Here is a 20,055-nt window from a genome sequence, read left to right as displayed (position 1 = left end):
CCAGTTACCAACCCCACTCAATTTAATGATGATTAAATTTGGAGTGTGGACATTAGAGGCCTAAGGACCTCTTCAAAGAGAAATGCTGTTAAAAATATGATTCAGTCCGAAAATCTATCCCTTCTGTGCATCACTGAAACCAGAGTCACTCAAGAGTTTCTTCTCCTTTACACCCAGGTGTGGACCCCGATCCGAGAGAGGCGGGGGACGAGCCCCCGGAAGTCTCTAGATCATCCACGTGAAGGAGAGCTCTATCAAGGAACTATCGAAAGAAGTGTCTCTCACAGCATGAGTGGCGATGCAAAGTGAGATACCTCTCGATTCGGGGACCAGCCCGGATTCGAGACGTACCTTAAACAAAGAAGAGTCAACATCCAAGAAAGTAGGCCCTGGATCCCATACTATGCTCTGTTGCAATGGATAACCAGAGATATAAAAGAAGGTTTGTGCCTGGTTACGAATTTGGAAGGTTCGAAGAGCACCTCATCCGCCCAAGTGCAAACACCTGGTCTCTTATGCCATCTATTTATTGATTTTGAAGAATTTTGGGGGGAAAGTCATGTGAAATGGGAACATATATCTCCGAGAAGACGTCTATCTAATCATGCGTGTCTCGGAGATGATTAATAAGCACACGCAAAAGAAATTAAAGAAATGTCACCTAAGAATAGCTATGAGTGTCATGCCTAATTGGTGTCTAAGTTCTGTTGGGTAAACGCATGCATGCTACAGCTAAATGTATAAGGTTTGTACATGAAAGTACGAAAACACAACAAAACGCACATCACAACTTGACTCCACACACGACTCGACACGACAAACTCTAGACTCTAATGTGATACTTGACTCGGACCAGGATGGCCATCCATCCCGGCTGCCCTACGTATCCCGGCCTCGGGAAGAATCAGAGTCAACGTAGTTCGGTGACCTATTCTAAACTACGATGCCTAACCATCTAAGACCGCTATCCTAGACTCGATCAACTAAACCTAACTAGTTTTTAAAGCTTTTTGCACGATTGCTTAAGTTCAAATGATTGTAATTTTTAGGACTCTCTATATGCCCTAACTAATGCAAGTTGGTTAGCCTTAAGCTAATGCAGGTGGTTTCTATATCCTATGTGTAACTAGGCTGTGTGTGTCTTAATGAAAACCATGGGCTAACTAAATGTTTCCTAGTCTAGCCATCGACTCGACTAAGTGTCTAACCGACCACGACTCGAGGCCTCCTAACTCTAGGAACACTCACACGACAAGACGCAAAACAACACAATCAGGACAGACTCCTAACTCTAAGACATCCCAAACATCTAGGGCAGACTCCTAACTCTAAGGGAAGATCTTTTTTGAAAAGGTTTTGAAGAATTTTCGTATTTTTCGAAAGTTTAAAATGATTATTTTGAAAGGTTTGGCTAGACCTGGGATAAAGATCCCAAGCTGCACTACGTACCTCGTGACAGAGGATCAAGCCAACGTAGTTCGAAAATATATTTTCCTAACTACTCCTAATGACTCAAGATTTTTGAGATTTTTAGTTTTTCAGATATTTTTTATGTTTTTGACTCAAGAGGACATAATCCTATCATCATAAGGGTAGGACAAACTCCTGATATCCCGCAAAGGTTGGACATAATCCTATGCTTTGGGGGGGAATTGAACAGAATCACGAATCTGCAAGGGGTTGGAGAGCATCCTATACCTTGCAGGAGATTGGATAAAATCACATGACTTGATGAGAGGTTGGACAGGATCCTAACCCCTATGATGATAGGACTGACTCCTGAAAGACCAAAGAACTGACTCATATGCTAAAGAATGATTCTCTAACTAAGGACGAACTCTCTAGCTAAAGATTGACTCGTATACAAAAAGACTGACTCCTAGTGCACAACCTTAAGAGGGGAGTGCTAATGAGACTAGGCTAGTCTCCTAAAAGAAGAAGAGATAAAGAAGGGTGCTAGTGAGACTGGGTAAGCCTTCTAAACACCGAGATGGGCTCCAAGTAACCTTATCATTGCCCTAGCAATGACAGAAGGATTAGGCAATTAATAGACCGAGTTGGCCTTCAACTAAGAGGAGTGTTCTGTTAAAGACTTGAATAGTCTCCTGTGGATGACTCACTAATGAGACAAAGCCTGTCTCTAAAGGGTGTAACTATTTTCTACATGATACACAGCTTGTCTCTTAAAGGGGGCTCTAGATAGCTCTTTCATTGCCCTTGCAATGGAGGGAAACTAATATCTGAGGGTGTAAAATTCTAAAAAATCTCTATCTAAAGAAAGAGAGAATAAGAAGAAAGAGGGTACTACCACGACCGAGTAAGTCCCTCCAATGATGGGCTTGGGCTAACGCCTTCATCGCCCTTGCTTAGCTCTGATAGAATCTCGGATAAAATTCTGACCAAGTGCTCCTCGTTGTTAGTAGAAGAACTAGTCACGTGAAGTCCAGAGGCTTTGGACTTGGCCTTCACTTTAGTCTTGAGATCCTCAACACTGGAATTCAGCTTCAAGATAAGATCTTTCAAGTGTAGAATATCATCTGTCACTCCAACCTCACGATCAGCTGGGAAATATTCATCTTTGAAAGTTTTGGCACGTGCATTGACTGCAACACGAAGACTAGAATTAACAGCTGGCTCTTCCAGTGGAGTCAGGGGCGACCCAATACTTCCAGGGGTAGAGCTTTTTTATTCATCCAAAGAATTGCCTTCTACGCTTGAACAAACAGTATGTTTTCGAGATTGCCGAGAACGTGTTGTTGTTCCAGGATAAGATTTTTTTGTCCTTTTCTATGGATAATGCTTGAGCCGGAACAATATCAGAAGAATCTGGCAATATAAGTGTATCTACTGCATGAACCACGCCTTCTCTTACAAACTTCTTTGAGAAAGATCCAGGAAGCTTCTCCATAAGAATCTATGTAATCTGAATAGCGGGAATCAAGATTTGTGGGCCCTTCCATGCTAAGACACCCGCTAAGAAACTTGATATGTTGGTTACAGCAAGTAAAGACTGGATTATATCAGCAGTGCTAAAGTACATCAACTTGCCAATAACAAAGAGGCATTTAAGGCGAACTAGGCCATTCACACTTGGATCCATAAATCTGTATGAGAACAGGAAGAAGGTCCATTCCAAATTGCTGTAGAATTTCAGGTTGATCGTACAATAATTTCTCCCGGACTGAGACTTCGGCTATAATTCCATCAGTGTCCTCTTGGTTACTGAAGCTGCCGGCAAGATATTTCTTTACAGCTAACCCTTTCACTAGAAAAATTAGAGCAGGTCGGAAGCAAAATGATTCCTTGTGGCAATGGAGGAAGAAGCTCATCCTCAAGGTTCACAATCTCAAAAATCTACTCTGCGGGTCTGGTTAAAGCAGGTGAAACAGAGATGTTTGCAACTAGACCAGAGCTTGATAGAATGTCTTTGAGAATGCCACTGATTCCAACAACGAGGAGGGTCTTGGCTCCTAGAGGAGATCCACTTGCACATGTTGATAAAAGACAGAATGAACTCATGTATGTAGGTGTGCTGAGGGATGCCTGGCCTCCTGAATTGCTAATGGTAATAAGGCTGGCAGCTTGCACAATCAAACCATGATTACATAGTTCATCTAATTTTTCAGGAGATGATGCAAACGCCTCTGCCATACGAGTCAAACAAATGGAAGCATGGTACATATTTGCAGCAGTGGACAATGCCACTCTCTGAACTCTAGTTAAAAAAATCAAGATAGGATAGCACCGTCGTAAGTGCACCAGCACGCAAACAGGCAGTTGGGTGTTCTTCAGATATCTTCTTCAGAGCTTGGAGAGACTGTTCTGCCAAGTCCATGTATTTGATGGTAAGCAGACGGGCGCAGAAGCATGAGACAACACCAATATGCGCGACGGCTGAGCAGGACGACGACAGTACATCACAAAGGTGAGTGAGTGCTCTAGCAGCTAGCAGCATGATATCGGCAATGCTCTCATGATTGAGTAACCCAACAAGAACAGGCATAATTGAGTCAATGGAGAACGCGCTCAGCGAATCCTCTGTCCCAATTGAAAGCATCTCAGAGAGCTCTGTCAGGGCCTCAATTTGACACCCTTCCTCCCCATCAGCTCTCAACTCTGATAAGATCTTCTTGAGACGCCCATTCTGGTGCGACGATGATGTAGCTGCTGCTGCTAAAGATGGCATCAGATCATCCAGCCCCGCCATCAATACTCGGCCCCAAATTCTTTTCAGCATTCCTATCCCTAACCCTAATTTCAGGCTCTTTCTCATTCCCTTTATCAGATTCCTTCTCCCTATCAGAACCCTGATTCTTATTCCGATGAGATTGGCAGCAGGAGGCGGACATGAATGAATCTGTGGTAGAATCCATGGCAATTGCTAAGGCAGAATTCTGTCGAGAACGAGTGGAAACACCAGAGATGACAATGGGGTACTGGCTCTAGATTCTTTGCCCATAATAGTGGCCATTTTAGAGGTCAGACTAATGAAGAGCATGATGAACTAATTTTGGATCATACAGACATACTCCATTGATGTTTTAAACTACTACTATCATGCTCTTATCATTTTCAAAACATTTACAAACAAATTGAGATGTCTAGTATAAATGAAGATGACAAGTCTTGGGACACTAGAAATTGAAATTCATTGACTGATATTCGAGCGAGGATCATATATATGGAACCCAAAACAAGGCAAACGGATCATGGATACTCCAACGGAAAACAAGTGGGCTTGGTACACTTATCCAAACAAGGGTAGCATGAGACGAATTTGGAGCCCTCATCGAAACAGGGTCCACCCTACACATCATATGAATAACGGCTTCCTATACCCTGAGAAAATGGCATTGACATACCATGCTTCTTTAGTTACAGCTCCCAATCTCTTCTCACTATTAAAGCATGATAGTATCACTCTTAGCTTGAAAATGCATAGCTACAGGCACTAACCTGTTTTGATAATGATTTTGACCTACCTTATTTCTCCATTAACTCACAACAAGACCATAAACAGATCTAACACCTATAATGCAATAAAATAAAATATCCAGATATTTAGCAAATGAAATCAGTACTAAATTCCACATCAAGCATGCCTGATCATTTCAATCCACATATGAAACTAAAAGCAGATTACTTGAATCCCACTGAAGTTGATGAGTTTTGGATTTCTGATTCTCTTACTGAAATTCTAAAAAAAATTCCAGTTCTTGCTGTTCATAAGATCAAATTCGTTGAACAAAGAGCCTCAAATGTAGATCCGAGCTTCTCCTTTTCTTCTACTCAATTTCGGATCAAGATGGAGAAGTTAAGTTTCAGTAGAATTTATGAATGAATTGGACAACAACTCTTTGATTCCGGAGAAGATAACGATCAGCTCTCCTCTGAAATTTCTCGGATCTCTCTCCCTCTCTTGCTCTGGAATTGCAAGATTCTAAAAAAACTCGATCTAAAATTTTCGAAGTTGATCTAAGATCTAAAGAAAGGTAAAAAGAGGCAACAAGGCTGGCAAAGGAAAAAGAAAATTTAGCCTAAGTGTTGGCCGGAATCTGGCGAGTTCGCCGGAGTAGGAAACCGGGGTAAAAAAAAATAACAGGGTTAGGGTTTGGTCTAAAGCTCTCTCTCTCTCTCTCTCTCTCTCTCTCTCTCAAAGTGTTTGGGCGGGGAAAAAAATGAGAGCCCTCTCTAATCGATAGCCTTTTATAGAGAAAAGGGGTTTGTGTTAAATCAGCACCCTTCTAATTTGATCATCACACCACCCAACTGTCTTTTCGTCTTAAATTATTTGTGATTACTATTGGTGCAAGCACATCCTTGACTCGATAATGCACTCCACTTTTCCTTCTATACAGCCCCCATCCAATGAATTATAACTACTGTTTATACTACTAGGAGATGGGATGTTCATTATCTCCAAAGCTTTGGCCTATCTCATATTGCTGCTTTTATCCTTGATCAATCTGAGCCGTTCATTTCTTTGAATGTTTTTTAATCTTTCCTTTTTGTAGTAGTGCTCTAACCCACGAGTCCACGACCTTGGTAAATAAGCATACCTCCTCCATCTTCTTGAGCAGCCCCATCTAGTATATTTCATTCTTCTCTTAAGCACAAGAGGGTGGTCCAAGAATATATTTCATATATTCTTCCCATTATACTCTCTGGAGAGCCCTTCCATGGTGTATTTATAACTACTCTTTTGCACTACGAGAGGTAGCTCAGGTAAAACAACCCCTAACGAAGAAAATGAAATTTTCGCCCCCACCTTTATACATCTGGACAGTACCCTTTAGTGTATTTAATACATTAAAGGAGTGGGTCAAATAAGAAAAGAGTATGGATGTTTTGTTATTGTATTATTTGTTAGAAGGGAAATGAAATTGGCTCCACTATGCTTTGACGTTGGCATAACCCGACCTTGCTCGTGCTCCTTTTGATTGACAAATACAATGGGGATGATGCTTACACAATCCTATTTTAATAACAGCACCAACTTAACTTGTCTTTTCTTCCACCTTTATTGCTGTGGGAAATGATATGGGCACAACCTTGTGTTGATCATGACACTCACCTTGCTGTCCTTTCCCCATTTCGTTCCTCTATCTTGCAAACGATAAGTACATCACATTTTCTAATTCACCTCCCTCCTACTTCTCTTGATATATTCAGCCCCCCTTCTCTCTTGCCTTGGACAGCCCCTTGACATGCACTTGATGATTATTCTCTTTGTACTACAGGGGGTGGCTTGGGTAGAACATGGGAATAGCATTTTGGTTATTCTTTATTGAACTTGAGGTTGGTATTGGCACATCCATGCCTTGATAATTCACCCCCTTGTTGTCCTTCATTAAATGACATATACACACCTTTGAAAAATGATATTGGCACAACTTTCTTTTGATATTGATACACTCATTTTGCCCTTTTCTCGCAAACAAGATGGGTTAACGAAATCATTAAGCAAGGTTGTATGTAAGCGCTTGGAACTTAGGAGTATAGGTGAAAGGGTGCCGATACAAGAACACGAGCATTTCACAATTTTTGCAAATTTTGGGACAATGAGAGTGGGGATCAAGGCTTCCAATTCAAGAGGTTCTTGGGTTACGATCAACGATCAATGGGCTTGGCAACAACAATATTTTTTCAGATTTTTTCGGGTTTATTTTCCACTTCGGGACTCGGTTTCAAAATTGGTTCGGGAACCTGAAACTTGATTCTTGGAGACTTTGAATTTGGTTTCGAGATCCGGTTTCGGGAACTTTATTTGATTTTGGGATTTTTAGGGTCCGGTCAAAATGGGGTGTCTACACCAGGAAATGTTTCCGAATTGGAATGTGGTTACCAACTATAATCATGCTCCAAACGGGAGAATCTGGGTATGTTGGAACCCTACTGAAGTTTCTTTTAACCAGACACATGTCTCTGATCAGCACATCCATGGGCAATTGTGGATCCCCCAGCATCAAAAGCACATCCACATCACTGCTATTTATGCCCACAATCATGGCAGAGCAAGGAGTCTTTGGGAAACCTTAGAATCCATGAATAACAATGGGACTCCCTGGATCTCCCTTGGGGATTCTAATGTTATCAGGTATCTCAATGAAAAATTTGGTGGAGCGGATCTTGTCAGAACAGACATAGAAGAGTTTAACAACTGCATCATTAACTGCTCTCATGCCTACCTCAAATCCTTAGGCCAAACTCTATCTTGGTCCAACAGCTCAAAATATGGAGATTATAAGTTGAGGCGTCTGGATCGAGCCATTGTAAATGATGATTGGCTTGAGCATTTCCCATTCTCCTATGCAAATTTCAATAGCCCTTTGATCTCTGATCACTCCCCCATTATTATTCATCTCCTTGATAATGAAAACCCCTCCTCTAAACCTGTTCGATTCTACTCAATGTGGTTAGAAGACCTCTCCCCCTTTGAAATTGTTGAAAGGGCCTGGAATTCCAAAGTCAGAGGCACTCCCATGTATCGGATTACCCAGAAGCTTAAACTGGTAAAGCTTGCTATTAAGAGCTGGAATAAATGAACCTTCGGAAGAATTGATGTAAAACTTCCTCGCATCAGAAAAGACCTGGAGGATAGCCAAGCAAAAGTCCATGCTGACCCTAGAAATATTATTCTCAGAGATCATATGAATCAAATTAAGGAAAACTATCTCATAGTTGCTAGACAAGAAGAAAGCATGTTAAGACAGAGATCTAGAATAAATTGGCTGACATTGGGTGATTCTAATTCCCACTTTTTTCATGCAGCAATTAACTCAGCTAGTAACAAATCCAGTATTCATGGCACCATAAATGAAGAAGGGGAGATAATTACTGACCCAAAAGATGTTGAAGACATCTTTATAAACTACTTTGTCGGCATCCTAAATTCCCCTAGTCCTAGTCCTTCCCAGGACTCTGTTCCAGATCCCTTAAGAAAGTTTCCCATGCCATAGCTCATTGGCTAACTAGGCCTGTCCAGAGAGATGAAGTTGATGAGGTCATTAGATGCTGTGATGGGAGCAAAAGTCCAGGTCCTGATGGATTTAATGGAGATTTCTACAAGGCCTTCTGGTATCTCATTGGAAAGGAGGATAGTGATGATGTCATTGACTTCTTCAACAAAGGTAAGCTTCTAAAATCGGTGAATAATACCTTCATTAGCCTCATTCCTAAATCGATGGATGCTAGCACTCCTATTCAATACCGTCCCATCTCTCTGTGCAACTTTCTTTATAAAATCATCACCAAAATCCTTGCTTTGTGGCTTCGGCCTTTCCTTGGTGAGATTGTGAGCCCAAACCAATCTGCTTTTGTGAAAGGAAGAACTATCCAAGAAAATATCCTCCTTTCAAATGATATAATTCACAATTTCCACCGAACTTCTTCTAGACCTGCAATGTGCCTCAAGTTGGATCTGAAGAAAGCTTTTGATAATGTCTGTCACTCTTCTCTAATCAAGTTCATGCTGAAAATTGGTTTCAATGAGATCTGGTGCAATTGGATCTTCCAATTTATCTCCAGACCTACCTTCTCTATCCTGATGAATGGTTCTCCAAAAGGATACTTCTCATCCTCTAATGGGATCTGACAAGGAGACCCCCTATCCCCCCTGCTGTTCTGCATCGTTATGGAGATGTTCTCCTCGATTCTAAATGAAGCTCATTGCTCAAATCTTATCTCTTCCCCTTTTGTCAAAGGAGATCTTAGCATAAATCATCTGCTATTCGCAGATGATGTAATGCTCTTCTCAAAAGTGAATCTTGATGCTGCTAGGGGGATCAATACCTGTCTTATATAGTTTTCTGAATGTTCTGGTCTCTTTGTAAATTTCCTTAAAAGTGAAATTTTCTTCACTGGGGTTGAATCCAATTTAAAAAGCCAGGTATGTGCTGAATTAGGAATCCCTGAAGGTCACCTGCTTGTCAAATATCTTGAACTTCCTCTCACTCCCTCAAGATTGTCTGCAAGGGATTGCCAGCCTCTTGTTTCTAAAATAAGAAAAAGGATCTCTATATGGTGTAACCGTTCCCTCTCCAAAGCAGGGCGCTTGGAACTGATCAATCTGTGCCCAATGCCTTTCAATTGTACTGGACAGCAGCCTTTCGCCTCCCCCAGAGCTCTATTGATGAAATTGAAAGAATATTCAGAAATTTCCTTTGGTATGGAGCTGATCTCCAAAACAAAGTGCATCCAATATCTTGGGACCAAGTCTGCCACCCAAAGTTTGAAGGAGGGATTGGTATTCGGAAAATAAATGATCTTAATGTGGCTGGGCAAATGAAAATGTTCTGGAACCTTGTAGAGGGGGGAAAATCACTATGGTCTGACTGGATTCACAAAAAATATATCAGAAACCAGAACATCTAGTTTATGAAAATGCCAAAAATTCCCTCTTGAGGATTTCGAGGGATCCTCCAATCTAGGCCTCTGGTGGAAAAACTAGTATGCTACTCTATTGGGAATGGTTCAAAAATTGATTTTTAGAAGCAGCCGTGGCACCCTGATGGTATCATCTCAAACCCGTCCTCTGATAGATCCCTATCCGAATGTATCAACAATAATGCAACTGTCATGGATCTCCTTCATGAAGGAGAATGGGACCCGATTCTCCGTCTCCCCCATATGAAATCTCTAAAAGACATCATTGACAGAGGGATTCTAAATTTGGGAGAAGAAAACCTCCCTATTTGGAAACTGAATGAAAATGGTGAATTCTCGATCAAATGTGCCTGGAACTCTGTTAGGCTAAAGAAACCAAAGCCTCCATGGAGCTCTGTTGTGTAGGACTCTGGTGCTATTCCCAGACATGCCTTCACTTGTTGGCTGGGAATGTGGGGAAGGCTCCTCACTTCTGATAGGCTAATTAAATTTGGGATCCAGGCTTCCCCTTTCTGCTCCCTGTGCATTCATGGGTCTGAAAGCATAAATCACTTGTTTTTCCTTGGGAAACCATTCAGAGGAATCTAATTATTAGAAGAAGTAAAGGTGTTGCTGAAGAAGTAGACTGGATTAGAGATCAGTTTGGAGGCAAAGGGCAGCTTAGCACTACAGTAAAGCTTCTGTTCCAGGCTACAATCTACAATATCTGGTATGAGAGAAACAGCAGAACTCATGGCAAGCAGAATATCCACAAGCATCAGGTCCTTCAAAATATCATCCAATAAGTCAAAATCAAACTCATTGCCCTCAAGAGAGATGACCCCATGGATCCTCAGAATGTCGATTGTGCCAGACTATTCAACCTTCCATGTTTCAAGGCTCATAAAGTTCAGAAACACTGTACCTGGAAAAAGCCCCCCATTGGATCTGTCAAAATTAACACTGACGCCTCCCTTACTGCAGATAATGCAGGGGTGCGAGGGGTTATAAGGAATCACGAAGGTAGCAGCATCAAGATGTTCTCTCTCAAGGTTCGCACTAGAAGCATCCACCTGCTAGAATTACAAGCAATCCTCCATGGCCTCCTGTTTGCAAGAAAACACAACCTGACCAACATCTGGGTGGAATCTGACTCACTCGTTGCTGTAAATGTTGTACTCAAAAAATTTAAATGCCCTTGGAAAGGGATTCCAACCCTTGCAAAGATCTATAAAGGTTTGGCTGAGACAAACTCATGGTGCATAAGTCACATTTGGCGTGAAGCTAACCTTGTTGCAGATTTCTTATCCAAGCCAGATTGTGATGTTAATAGAGATGACCCGAACACTGAATCTGCTCCTCCCCTCCTTCTTGACCTCATGGTTCTGAACTCTATGGGAGCCATATACACTCGGTTGTAATTCTTCCTATGGGCAGGGTTCTATTGATTTGGTGCGGTTTCTGTTGGGGGATTGATTCCACTATTATGCCTACTTGTTATTTTTGTTAAGTGTGGGAGCATGTTCCCAGTTTGTTGGCTTTTGAGCCCCCGTAGATTGTAATTGTCTTTCTTTTAATGATATCTGGTGCGGGTCTTGCCTAACCCCAGCTTCCTCATAAAAAAAAAAACAGGGTAACTTAGGAATGCTCTAGTTAGATTACTTTTTCTTTATACGAATCCAGTCATATGAATTTTAGTTTCTCATACCCACTTGAACTGCGTGTGTTTATCCAAGGATTGCTCTAAATCTGTAGAGAGAGAGAGAGAGAGAGAGAGAGAGAGAGAGAGAGAGAGATGGGAGGTTACTATAAGGATAAGCTAGCCTTTAATGGTACGGTGAAAAATACAATTAGAACCCCGTAATTAATGTTCGATTAAAGGGAGAAATTAACCCGCAGAACTTTTTTTTTTTTTTTTGATGAGTGAGCATGGGTTAGGCAAGACCCCAACCTGCATTAGGAAAAAAAAGAAAGAGGTACAACTAAGGGGGCTGAAAAGCCAACAAGAAGGGAACAAGCTCCCAACAACAGAGAATCCAAATTACAAAATTACAAGACATGGAGGAATTACATTCTACAGAACTCAATGCCACTCCTATCCGAATCCAGGAGCTGAAGGAGAGTCGGGGGAGACAGGAAAGGAGGGATATCGATCCCTTTGCATGGGCATTTCCGTTTGGATAGAAAATCAGCAACACTGTTTCCTTCCCTCAATATGTGAGAGATTTTCCATTGGAGAAAAAGAGATAAGAGCTGATGAATGGCCTTAATACGATGGAAGCACCTCCAACCCGCAGAACTTGTAATCCATGTTGCGTTAACCCGCAGAACTTGTAATCCATGAATGGCCTTAACCCGCAGAACTTGTAATCCATGTTGCGTTAACCCGCAGAACTTGTAATCCATGAATGGCCTTAACCCGCAGAACTTGTAATCCATGTTGCGTTAACCCGCAGAACTTGTAATCCATGAATGGCCTTAACCCGCAGAACTTGTAATCCATGTTGCGTTAAAATGAGGTGGACCAATGAGGTCGCCCTTTCCACTTTATTATGCAAGGTCGCCTGTGTATCTAGCATCCCTCTTAAAATTTACACGGCGAAAACACCCTCTTAATAAAATCCCCAATCTCTCTCGCACACCCAAATCCCCTAAACCCCGCCCCCTCCCCCCCCCCCCCTCGCCGCCCACCTCTCTCTCTCTCTCTCTCTCTCTCTCTCTCTCTCTCTCTGCATCAGACGCCCAGCACCAAAATCAGAAGCAGCAGCTTCAAGGTCTCTCTCTCTCCTCAAGTGTCAAACACCTCGTTCTAGGGTTTCTGAAAATTTCTCCTTTCCCTTTCCTCTTTGGATTCGTCGAAATCCAGAAGCGTCTCTGCTGAATTTGTTTCCAAAGGGGCGAATATTTCACTAAATCTCTCTCTACAGCACCTTAAACCCTATTGAAAGGCTTAAACCCTAGTCTCTCTCTCTCTCACTTTTTGTAATATCTGCCGTGCTACAGAAAATGGGTTTCACCTTGCAGAATGCAGTTGTTGTCATTCGACCCGAAAGTCTAAAATCAAGTTTCTTATACGCACGAAGCCATGGGGTGAATACTATTATCATAAAACGGACACTGCCTAGGCCCAAATTCTCTGTGTCAAATACAGTGGTGGAAAACCGCAACAAATCATCAATTTTACCATGGTCAAATACAGTGACGGAAAAGCGCGAGAAATCATCAATTTTACCATTTCCTATAATGGTATACTGTTAATATTTCCTTAGCGACCTTGTTATTTTGAGGTTAATTTGTTCCTTTAGGAGATTTTTTTTTGCTATTTGTAGAATATATGCAAATGTTAAATCGATGTTTATGGACCAGAAAATTACAAACGTAAAAGTTATCGAGGTTAAATTTCTCTCTTTCAAGAAGATTTTTTCTTAATATAGTTAAAATGTACACTTTCGTCTACAATGAGATTCCCTAACTGAAAATATTTTCAAAGCATAAACAAAATATTTTTTAATAAAAGAAACTGCCTTTGATTAATCATCAAGTGATTCTCTAACAAAAAAAATATTGTCAAAGCATAACCAAAATTAAAATATTAGTCTTGATGCTTCTGTAAATGTTTCTTTCAAGAAATTATTCTTGGGGTGAGATTCTTGGATTTTTCATGAATTTTGATATCTTTACCCTTTTAAGAATCCTCCTGGAGAAGGACTCTTTGATTCGCGTAGAATTTTTTTTTTATCTTGAGTCCATTAAAGTTTCTCTTAGAAGAGGTACATTTTTTTGAATGGTAAGAGGTACATTTTTAAGTTATAAAAATCTTCATATTTTGAATATTTCTAAGAGCTCAACCATAAGAAAGAGTTATAATCATTGAGTTTTGACTTCTTGACTTTCAAGAATCCTTCCGGACAAAGGACTCTTTGATTTTCTTTTTTAACTCTTTCAAATTTTCTCTTAGAAGAGGGACATTTTTAAGTTATAAAATGTATCATATTTTGACTATTTCGAGAAGAGAGAAGTCTTTGAGTCATGGACTTTTGACTTCTCTTCATTTTGCTTTTAAGGAGTCTTTTTGGAAGATGAAGTCTTTGAGACATTGAGAATTTTGATATTCCAGCTCTTCTTTTTCAAAGTAAAATCCTGGTTTGTTAACCAAAAGGGGAGTGAATTGGTTTACACTTTACTTTAAGAAATTTTCCCTTTTTAAACTTTTCACCAAAGATCCCCCTAATTTCATTTTGCTTAATCAAGTTATTGATACCCTATTCAATTTGTAAACTTCATTAATAAGAATTCCCAATTTGCTTTACAACTTTGATTAATGATAAGATTAGCAAATATAGATATACAATGTTTGCCAAATGCCAATCAATCAAAGTATGATCGAATCGAGCATAGATAAAGTGGATGAGAGAGATAGAGAGATAAATACCACACAAGAGGCGAAGCAAGTGATTTATAGTGGTTCGACACTTAGCACCTTGCCAAGCCCTACTCCACTCCCCAAGATTGTCTTCTCGGGAATTCTCCCCTAAGCGATGAAACCCTTCTCACAAAGTACAAGTTGAAGAAGAAGAAAGTTGAAGAGCACTCTTGCCCCCTTTTAGGCTTGATGTACAGTGAAAGCACACTACAAGTTCTCTCAAAGAAGATACAAGTTTAGGCCTAATCCAATCTCAAAAGTGATTCTCAAGATCGAGGCACAATGATAGTTAGAGAGAGATTGTCTATCAAAAAATGACTTAAAAGTGTTTATATATGGGTTACAAGAGTTGAAAAACCATTAGCCTCAAATTTGAAGTCAATATGATGTATACATAGAGAGATTCAACTCAAATTAGCCGTTGTGGGGCATTTTGGTAAAAACTGGGTCATTTTGGAAACTAGCTGTTAAGCCCCAATGGCTATAATTTTTTGGCAGGGCCGGTCGACCGCCGTGTTAAGTTTCAAACACTGTTGGATCAGCATATGAGGACCACCCCCACCCCGACCCCCACCCCCATCACCCCCAAGTCGACTGGGGTATGGCCGGTCGATCAATCTGCACATAAATTCTATTTTCTAGTTCGAAACCATTTTTATGTTTTGCAAACTTTGAACTTTGGTTTTGATGCATGTACTAAAACATTTTTAGAATCTTTTGAGCTGTTTCTTGATAGAGAGAAAGACATAAGAGAGAGGAGATAGAAAGTGACATACAAAACTCTCTTTTGATCTTCTCTTGTACTAGTCTTTCCTTGATCTTCCTTTCAATGCATGGCTTGCTTCTGGGTTCTTCAACTTGATCTTTATACTTGGGACATCTTGCAAGGATGATGCCTCCCACGTGTGCAAGCTCCTTTGGTTCTTTTGTGCATCTTGATCCTCAAGGATAGTGTAGTGTTCTTGTGTGCTGAGTCGGGTTGAACTGTCAAATACCTGTCTTTAGTATTTGCCAGTGATTTGGGTTTGCTAGTGATTTGTGGATCGTTGTTAGTGATTTGTTGGTGGCTCCTTCGTTCTCATTGTTGGTGATTTGTTGTTGGTGGTGCGTTGTTGCCAATTTATCGATATTCATCATGATTAAGCTTGCCTCGTCTACTACCACCGCTGCTAGTTCTTATATGTTGCTTCCTATGGTTCCGATGACCTCCATCAAGCTTGATGGATCGAATTACCCATCTTGGTGTCGGACCATTCAAATTTACCTTCGTGCCCCAGGGAAATCTAATTACCTTACGAAGGATTCTCCTCCACTTGAGGACAAGACATATGCAAAGTGGATCGAGGAGGATGTTATCATTCAGACACTTCTCTTTAATAGCATGAAGCCGAAGATTACTGGCCACATGATGTTTCTTGTTACTTTTAGAGATGTTTGGAGCCGCGCCGAGACACTCAATTCTGGTGAAAATAATTTGACACGAATATGTGACGTCTACTCGGAGCTTCTACATTTGCAGCGTGGAGATCTATGAGGTGTCAATGGATCCAGACGGTCCGATGGATCGTCCGAATCCGAACGTTAATGAACGGGATCTAAGCACAGGAATAGGATCTGTTGGGCCTAAAATCGGTAACAGATACGGCAGTGACGTAAGAGCTGAGTTGGAGGACCCGAGGAGCCGAAGTGAACGAGCTGAGTCCTGCACAAGAGCGAACGAGATCAGAATGACCAACCCGGAGTCGTTGCTCCGGGCAGGCCCTTCGACACTCAAGTCAGTATGAGCAGGAGTGCAGAGCGAGTTTAAGAGTGGTTGTTGAGAAGTTATTACCTTCTGGTTTAAGCTCTGAAAGGCCTTTTATAGAGGGAAACCTGGGGTGGTTGGCTCACCTACCCCAGGACAGGTGTCGGCCTCTTACGGGTTTAGGCTTACCTACTCTTAGGTAATTACCAGACTACCCCTGGGCTGACGTTGGATTTGCGGTGGGCCATCCTAGGGCCACGTGTCGACAGTTAATTGGCTGTTGTTTTTATACCCCATCAGTTGCCCTCCAGTTCTCCAAGTCACTGTAGTGATTTGGGGAAGTGTGATGAGTTATATTCCTGAACGGGGGGAGTCTGTCCGGAAAATCTGTCTGGCGAAGCCGTTTGTCCGGCCTAGGGAGTCTGGAAATTCTGTCTGTCCGGGAAGGAAATCAGTCCGGAAATTTTATCTGTCCGGCCAGGAAATCAGTCCGGAATTTTTGTCGCGTAACGGATGCGCCATATTCTGTCCGGCTTGGGCCGGGCAGATTTTCTTGATGCGTAGTGAATGCGCCGTATTTTGTCTGGCTTGGGCCGGACAGATTTTCCTGACGGGCACAATCGCTTTTAGAAGTTACCCCATGCACGAGCACCTTACGGATGTCCCTTAGCCCCTTGGAGATACGCGCGTATTCACTTACGCCCTTGCCTCGAAGTGTGTGTCCGTCATTAATGAAAGACACGTGGCACCATACAAGGGCCCTCGAAGCGCGTGCCTTCCATAAATGCTAACCGCCTTAAGCTAAGGCCTATAAGAAGATATTTTTCACCCTTCATTTTTCACTTTTCACTTTTTACTTGCGCCTTCTCCTTTCTGCTTTTTGCTCTGCCTGTTCGGCTCGTGTAGCTCGTGATTGTGATCGTCTGCGGATTGGGAGCTTTCTGTTCGGACCGGTAATCTTCTTGAGCGCGTCTTTTATTCGTTTCTTTTCCTGCGTTCATGTCCTGTAGTAACTCTAGCTCTGAGTCCGGTTCGGAGTCCGGTTCGGAGTCCTCTTCCGGTAGCTCAGGGTCTAGTTCGTCGGGGAGGACCCAAAGTAATCCGACCAGGACTCCTGGGCCAAATATGGCAAGTCCCGGTGTTAGTGTAGAAGTCGTAGATAGTGAGGACGAGGTGATTTTGGATCTGAACACCACCCTGGCCCCCACGGATAGTTATTTCCGAGCAGAGGTGAGTGTTGGTAGTGACGCCGCCGAGGCGTCCACAACATTCCTCCCGGCCGGGCCGTTGAGGTCGTAGCGAGGGCCCAGATGGACGCCAATCCTCAATACAACGTACAGGCTCTTTACGAGGAGAATATCCTTGATGAGTCCAGGATGAGGGACATTAGGGATAGGTACTGTATTCCCCCAAGGTTTGGGCTGAGGGTCGCGATAGAGGGAGATATGGCTTGCAACGAGAGCTCCGACGTCTGTATATACGATGAGTCGTTAAGGGCCGGGCTCAGGTTCCCTCTGCACCCATTCTTCACCGCAGTCCTTCAATATTACGGGCTGGCTCTGGCTCAAGTTGCGCCGAACTCATCGAGGATGCTGATCGGGTTCATGTACCTCGTCCAGGGCCGGCTTCAAAGGAATTTGTCTGTGCCGTTATTCCGCGCGTGTGCGCACTTGAAGAGGCATAAGGACGGGGGTTGGATCTACATTAGCCAGCGCCCGGAGGTGAAAATGATCACTAGCATTCCCTCTTCCATTCACTTATGGAAGAACAGGTTCTTCTATGTCGAGGATAGGGAGTCCACCCAGCCTTGGCCGGTTCCTCTAAAATGGGACGTCCCGGACACGATTGGGTTGAGCCGCAAGCCGTTCCTTGAGGGCGAGGATATGAGGACGTTCGCCCTAGTCTGTGAGGAGCTGGAGCGGGAGGGCCTCATTCATTGTGCGGAATTATTTGGGAAAGCGGTTCTGGTCGGGCTTGGCTTTTGTACTGCGACCCCGGCACGTATGTGGCTAGTCTTGCTTTAAACTCTTTTTTCTCCTTTTTGCTTCTGACCGGTTTGTTCGTTCATGTTGACTTTCAGAGATGCAGAAACAGTCGAAGATGGAGAAAGTGAGGCAAGGAGCATTTGGAAGGGCCCAGTAGGGCCAGAAAAGGAAAGCCGCCGAGATTTTGAGTCCTGCTCCGACCTGGGACACGCCGTCCCCCAAAGGCAAGACTACAGTGAAGCTGGTCGGCGCCTTCGGCCGAGGAGCAGGGTCTTCAAAGTCGGGGGGAACATCCATTGGAGCCCGTCCTCCCCCGGCGAGATCTGGAGATAATGTTTTTCGGCCCAACTGGGCCGTTCAGAAAAGCGACTCCGGCCTTGGTGAGAGCCGGGTAGCTATGGAGATTGTCACCAAGGGTCTTGTAAACAAAGACAAGCTCCAGGTCCTCAACGAACCTCCAGCTGCGGCCGACGAGGCTATCTTCTCTTCTCTTTATCAGGTAAGATGGCCTGTGTCATTAGTACATGTTTCTTCCTTTCTCCCCCATTTTTTTTTAACTCGTGCTTGCTTGTAGATCGGATTGTACTACCATGATTTTCGGGAGAAGAGCAAGAAGTTTTCCGAGGCGATCACCAAGTCGGAGGAGGAGAGTGGGCAACTGATGAAGGAGGCAGAAGAGCTCCAAAGGTCCATTGGGGAGAGGGACGCGGCGAATCAGCTGCTCAAAGATGAACTGGCCGCCCAGAAGCAGAAAGCCGCCGAAGCCCTTAATGCACAGAGGGAAAGAGCCCGGGAGAGGCAGATAGCGGCTGTTGAGGAGGCCCTGCAGAAGAAAGAGGACGAACTTATCTGTTTGTCCAGTGAGTCCTACAAGATGGGATTCTTTGATTGCCTTGGGCAGGTCAAGGAATCCAACCCGGCGGTGACCTTGACAGGCCTTGTTCTCCCTGATCCGCTGGTGGCTGATGACGACGAGCAGGACATTACTGCTGCCGCAGAGGTCCCGGAGGCACATCCACCACGGGGTGGTAGTCACGGGGCGTCTTGAGCTCCCTTTTTTTCTCCTCTTGAACACGGCTTCCTGACCCCCTCTTTCTTTTTGTAATGGTCCTTGGAGGCCCCACTTTTTGTAAAGGCCCTTCGAGGCCCCACTTTTTGTAATGGCCCTTTGAGGCCCCACTTTTTCATGAATAGAAATTACATCTCGTGGTCCACTCATGTCTGCTTCTGGCTGATACTGTTTGATTCTATACTGTGGGCCAAAAATACTCCGGGCAGACCAGCGAGTACCCAACCTTTAGTGAACTGGGTTTCCAAGCTTGTTCCTGACCAGGAGTGTGCTCCCGGTCTTTGCGGAGACGAGCCGTGGCGAACCAAGCAGCGAGTACCCTAGTTTTAGTGAACTGGGTTTCCAAGTTGCTTTGGTTTTTGCTGTCCGGGCTCGTTCCTGACCAGGAGTGCGCTCTCGATCTTTGCGGAGACGGGCCGAGGCTAACCAAGCTGCGAGTACCCTAGTTTTAGTGAACTGGGTTTCCAAGTAGCTTTGGTTTTTGCTGTCCGGGCTTGTTCCGGACCAGGAGTGCGCTCCCGGTCTTTGCGGAGACGGGCCGAGGCGAACCAAGCTGCGAGTACCCTAGTTTTAGTGATCTGGGTTTCCAAGTTGCTTTGGTTTTTGCTGTCTGGGCTCGTTCCTGACCAGGAGTGCGCTCTCGGTTTTTGCGGAAACGGGCTGAGGCGAACCAAGCTGCGAGTACCCTAGTTTTAGTGAACTGGGTTTTCAAGTTGCTTTGGTTTTTGCTGTCCGGGCTCGTTCCTGACCAAGAGTGCTCTTCCGGTCTTTGCGGAGACGGGCCGAGGCGAACCAAGCTGCGAGTACCCTAGTTTTAGTGAACTGGGTTTCCAAGTTGCTTTGGTTTTTGCTGTCCGGGCTCGTTCCTGACCAAGAGTGCGCTTCCGGTCTTTGCGGAGACGGGCCGAGGCGAACCAAGCTGCGAGTACGCCAGTTTTAGTGAACTGGGTTTCCAAGTAGCTTGGTTTTT

General features: G+C 43.4%; 1 protein-coding gene and 1 pseudogene across 7 annotated transcripts in view; one reads left to right on the top strand and one right to left on the bottom strand.

Moving 5' to 3' along the window:
* Positions 1-2,304: 2,304 nt before the first annotated feature.
* On the bottom strand, positions 2,305-6,086 carry LOC143888616 (E3 ubiquitin-protein ligase UPL3 pseudogene; annotated as a pseudogene).
* Positions 6,087-12,536: 6,450 nt separating this feature from the next.
* Positions 12,537-20,055, top strand: part of LOC143887686 (4-hydroxy-tetrahydrodipicolinate reductase 1, chloroplastic-like) — a 66,161-nt gene continuing 58,642 nt past the window's right edge. For 6 of the 7 annotated variants that reach the window (XM_077391829.1, XM_077391824.1, XM_077391828.1 and 3 more), the window contains exon 1: positions 12,538-13,110. In XM_077391829.1, the coding sequence (XP_077247944.1) occupies positions 12,871-13,110 (240 nt within the window). In that variant the 5' untranslated portion in view covers positions 12,538-12,870. Of the gene's footprint in view, positions 13,111-20,055 lie in introns of all 7 variants that reach the window. The other variant, XM_077391830.1, reaches the window with a different exon arrangement.

The sequence above is a fragment of the Tasmannia lanceolata genome, unplaced genomic scaffold (genome assembly GCF_043159265.1).
Source record: "Tasmannia lanceolata isolate RefF3 unplaced genomic scaffold, GAP_Taslan_0.1 ptg000012l, whole genome shotgun sequence".
Taxonomy (NCBI): Eukaryota; Viridiplantae; Streptophyta; class Magnoliopsida; order Canellales; family Winteraceae; genus Tasmannia; species Tasmannia lanceolata.
This window is presented reverse-complemented; position numbering and strand designations above follow the sequence as displayed.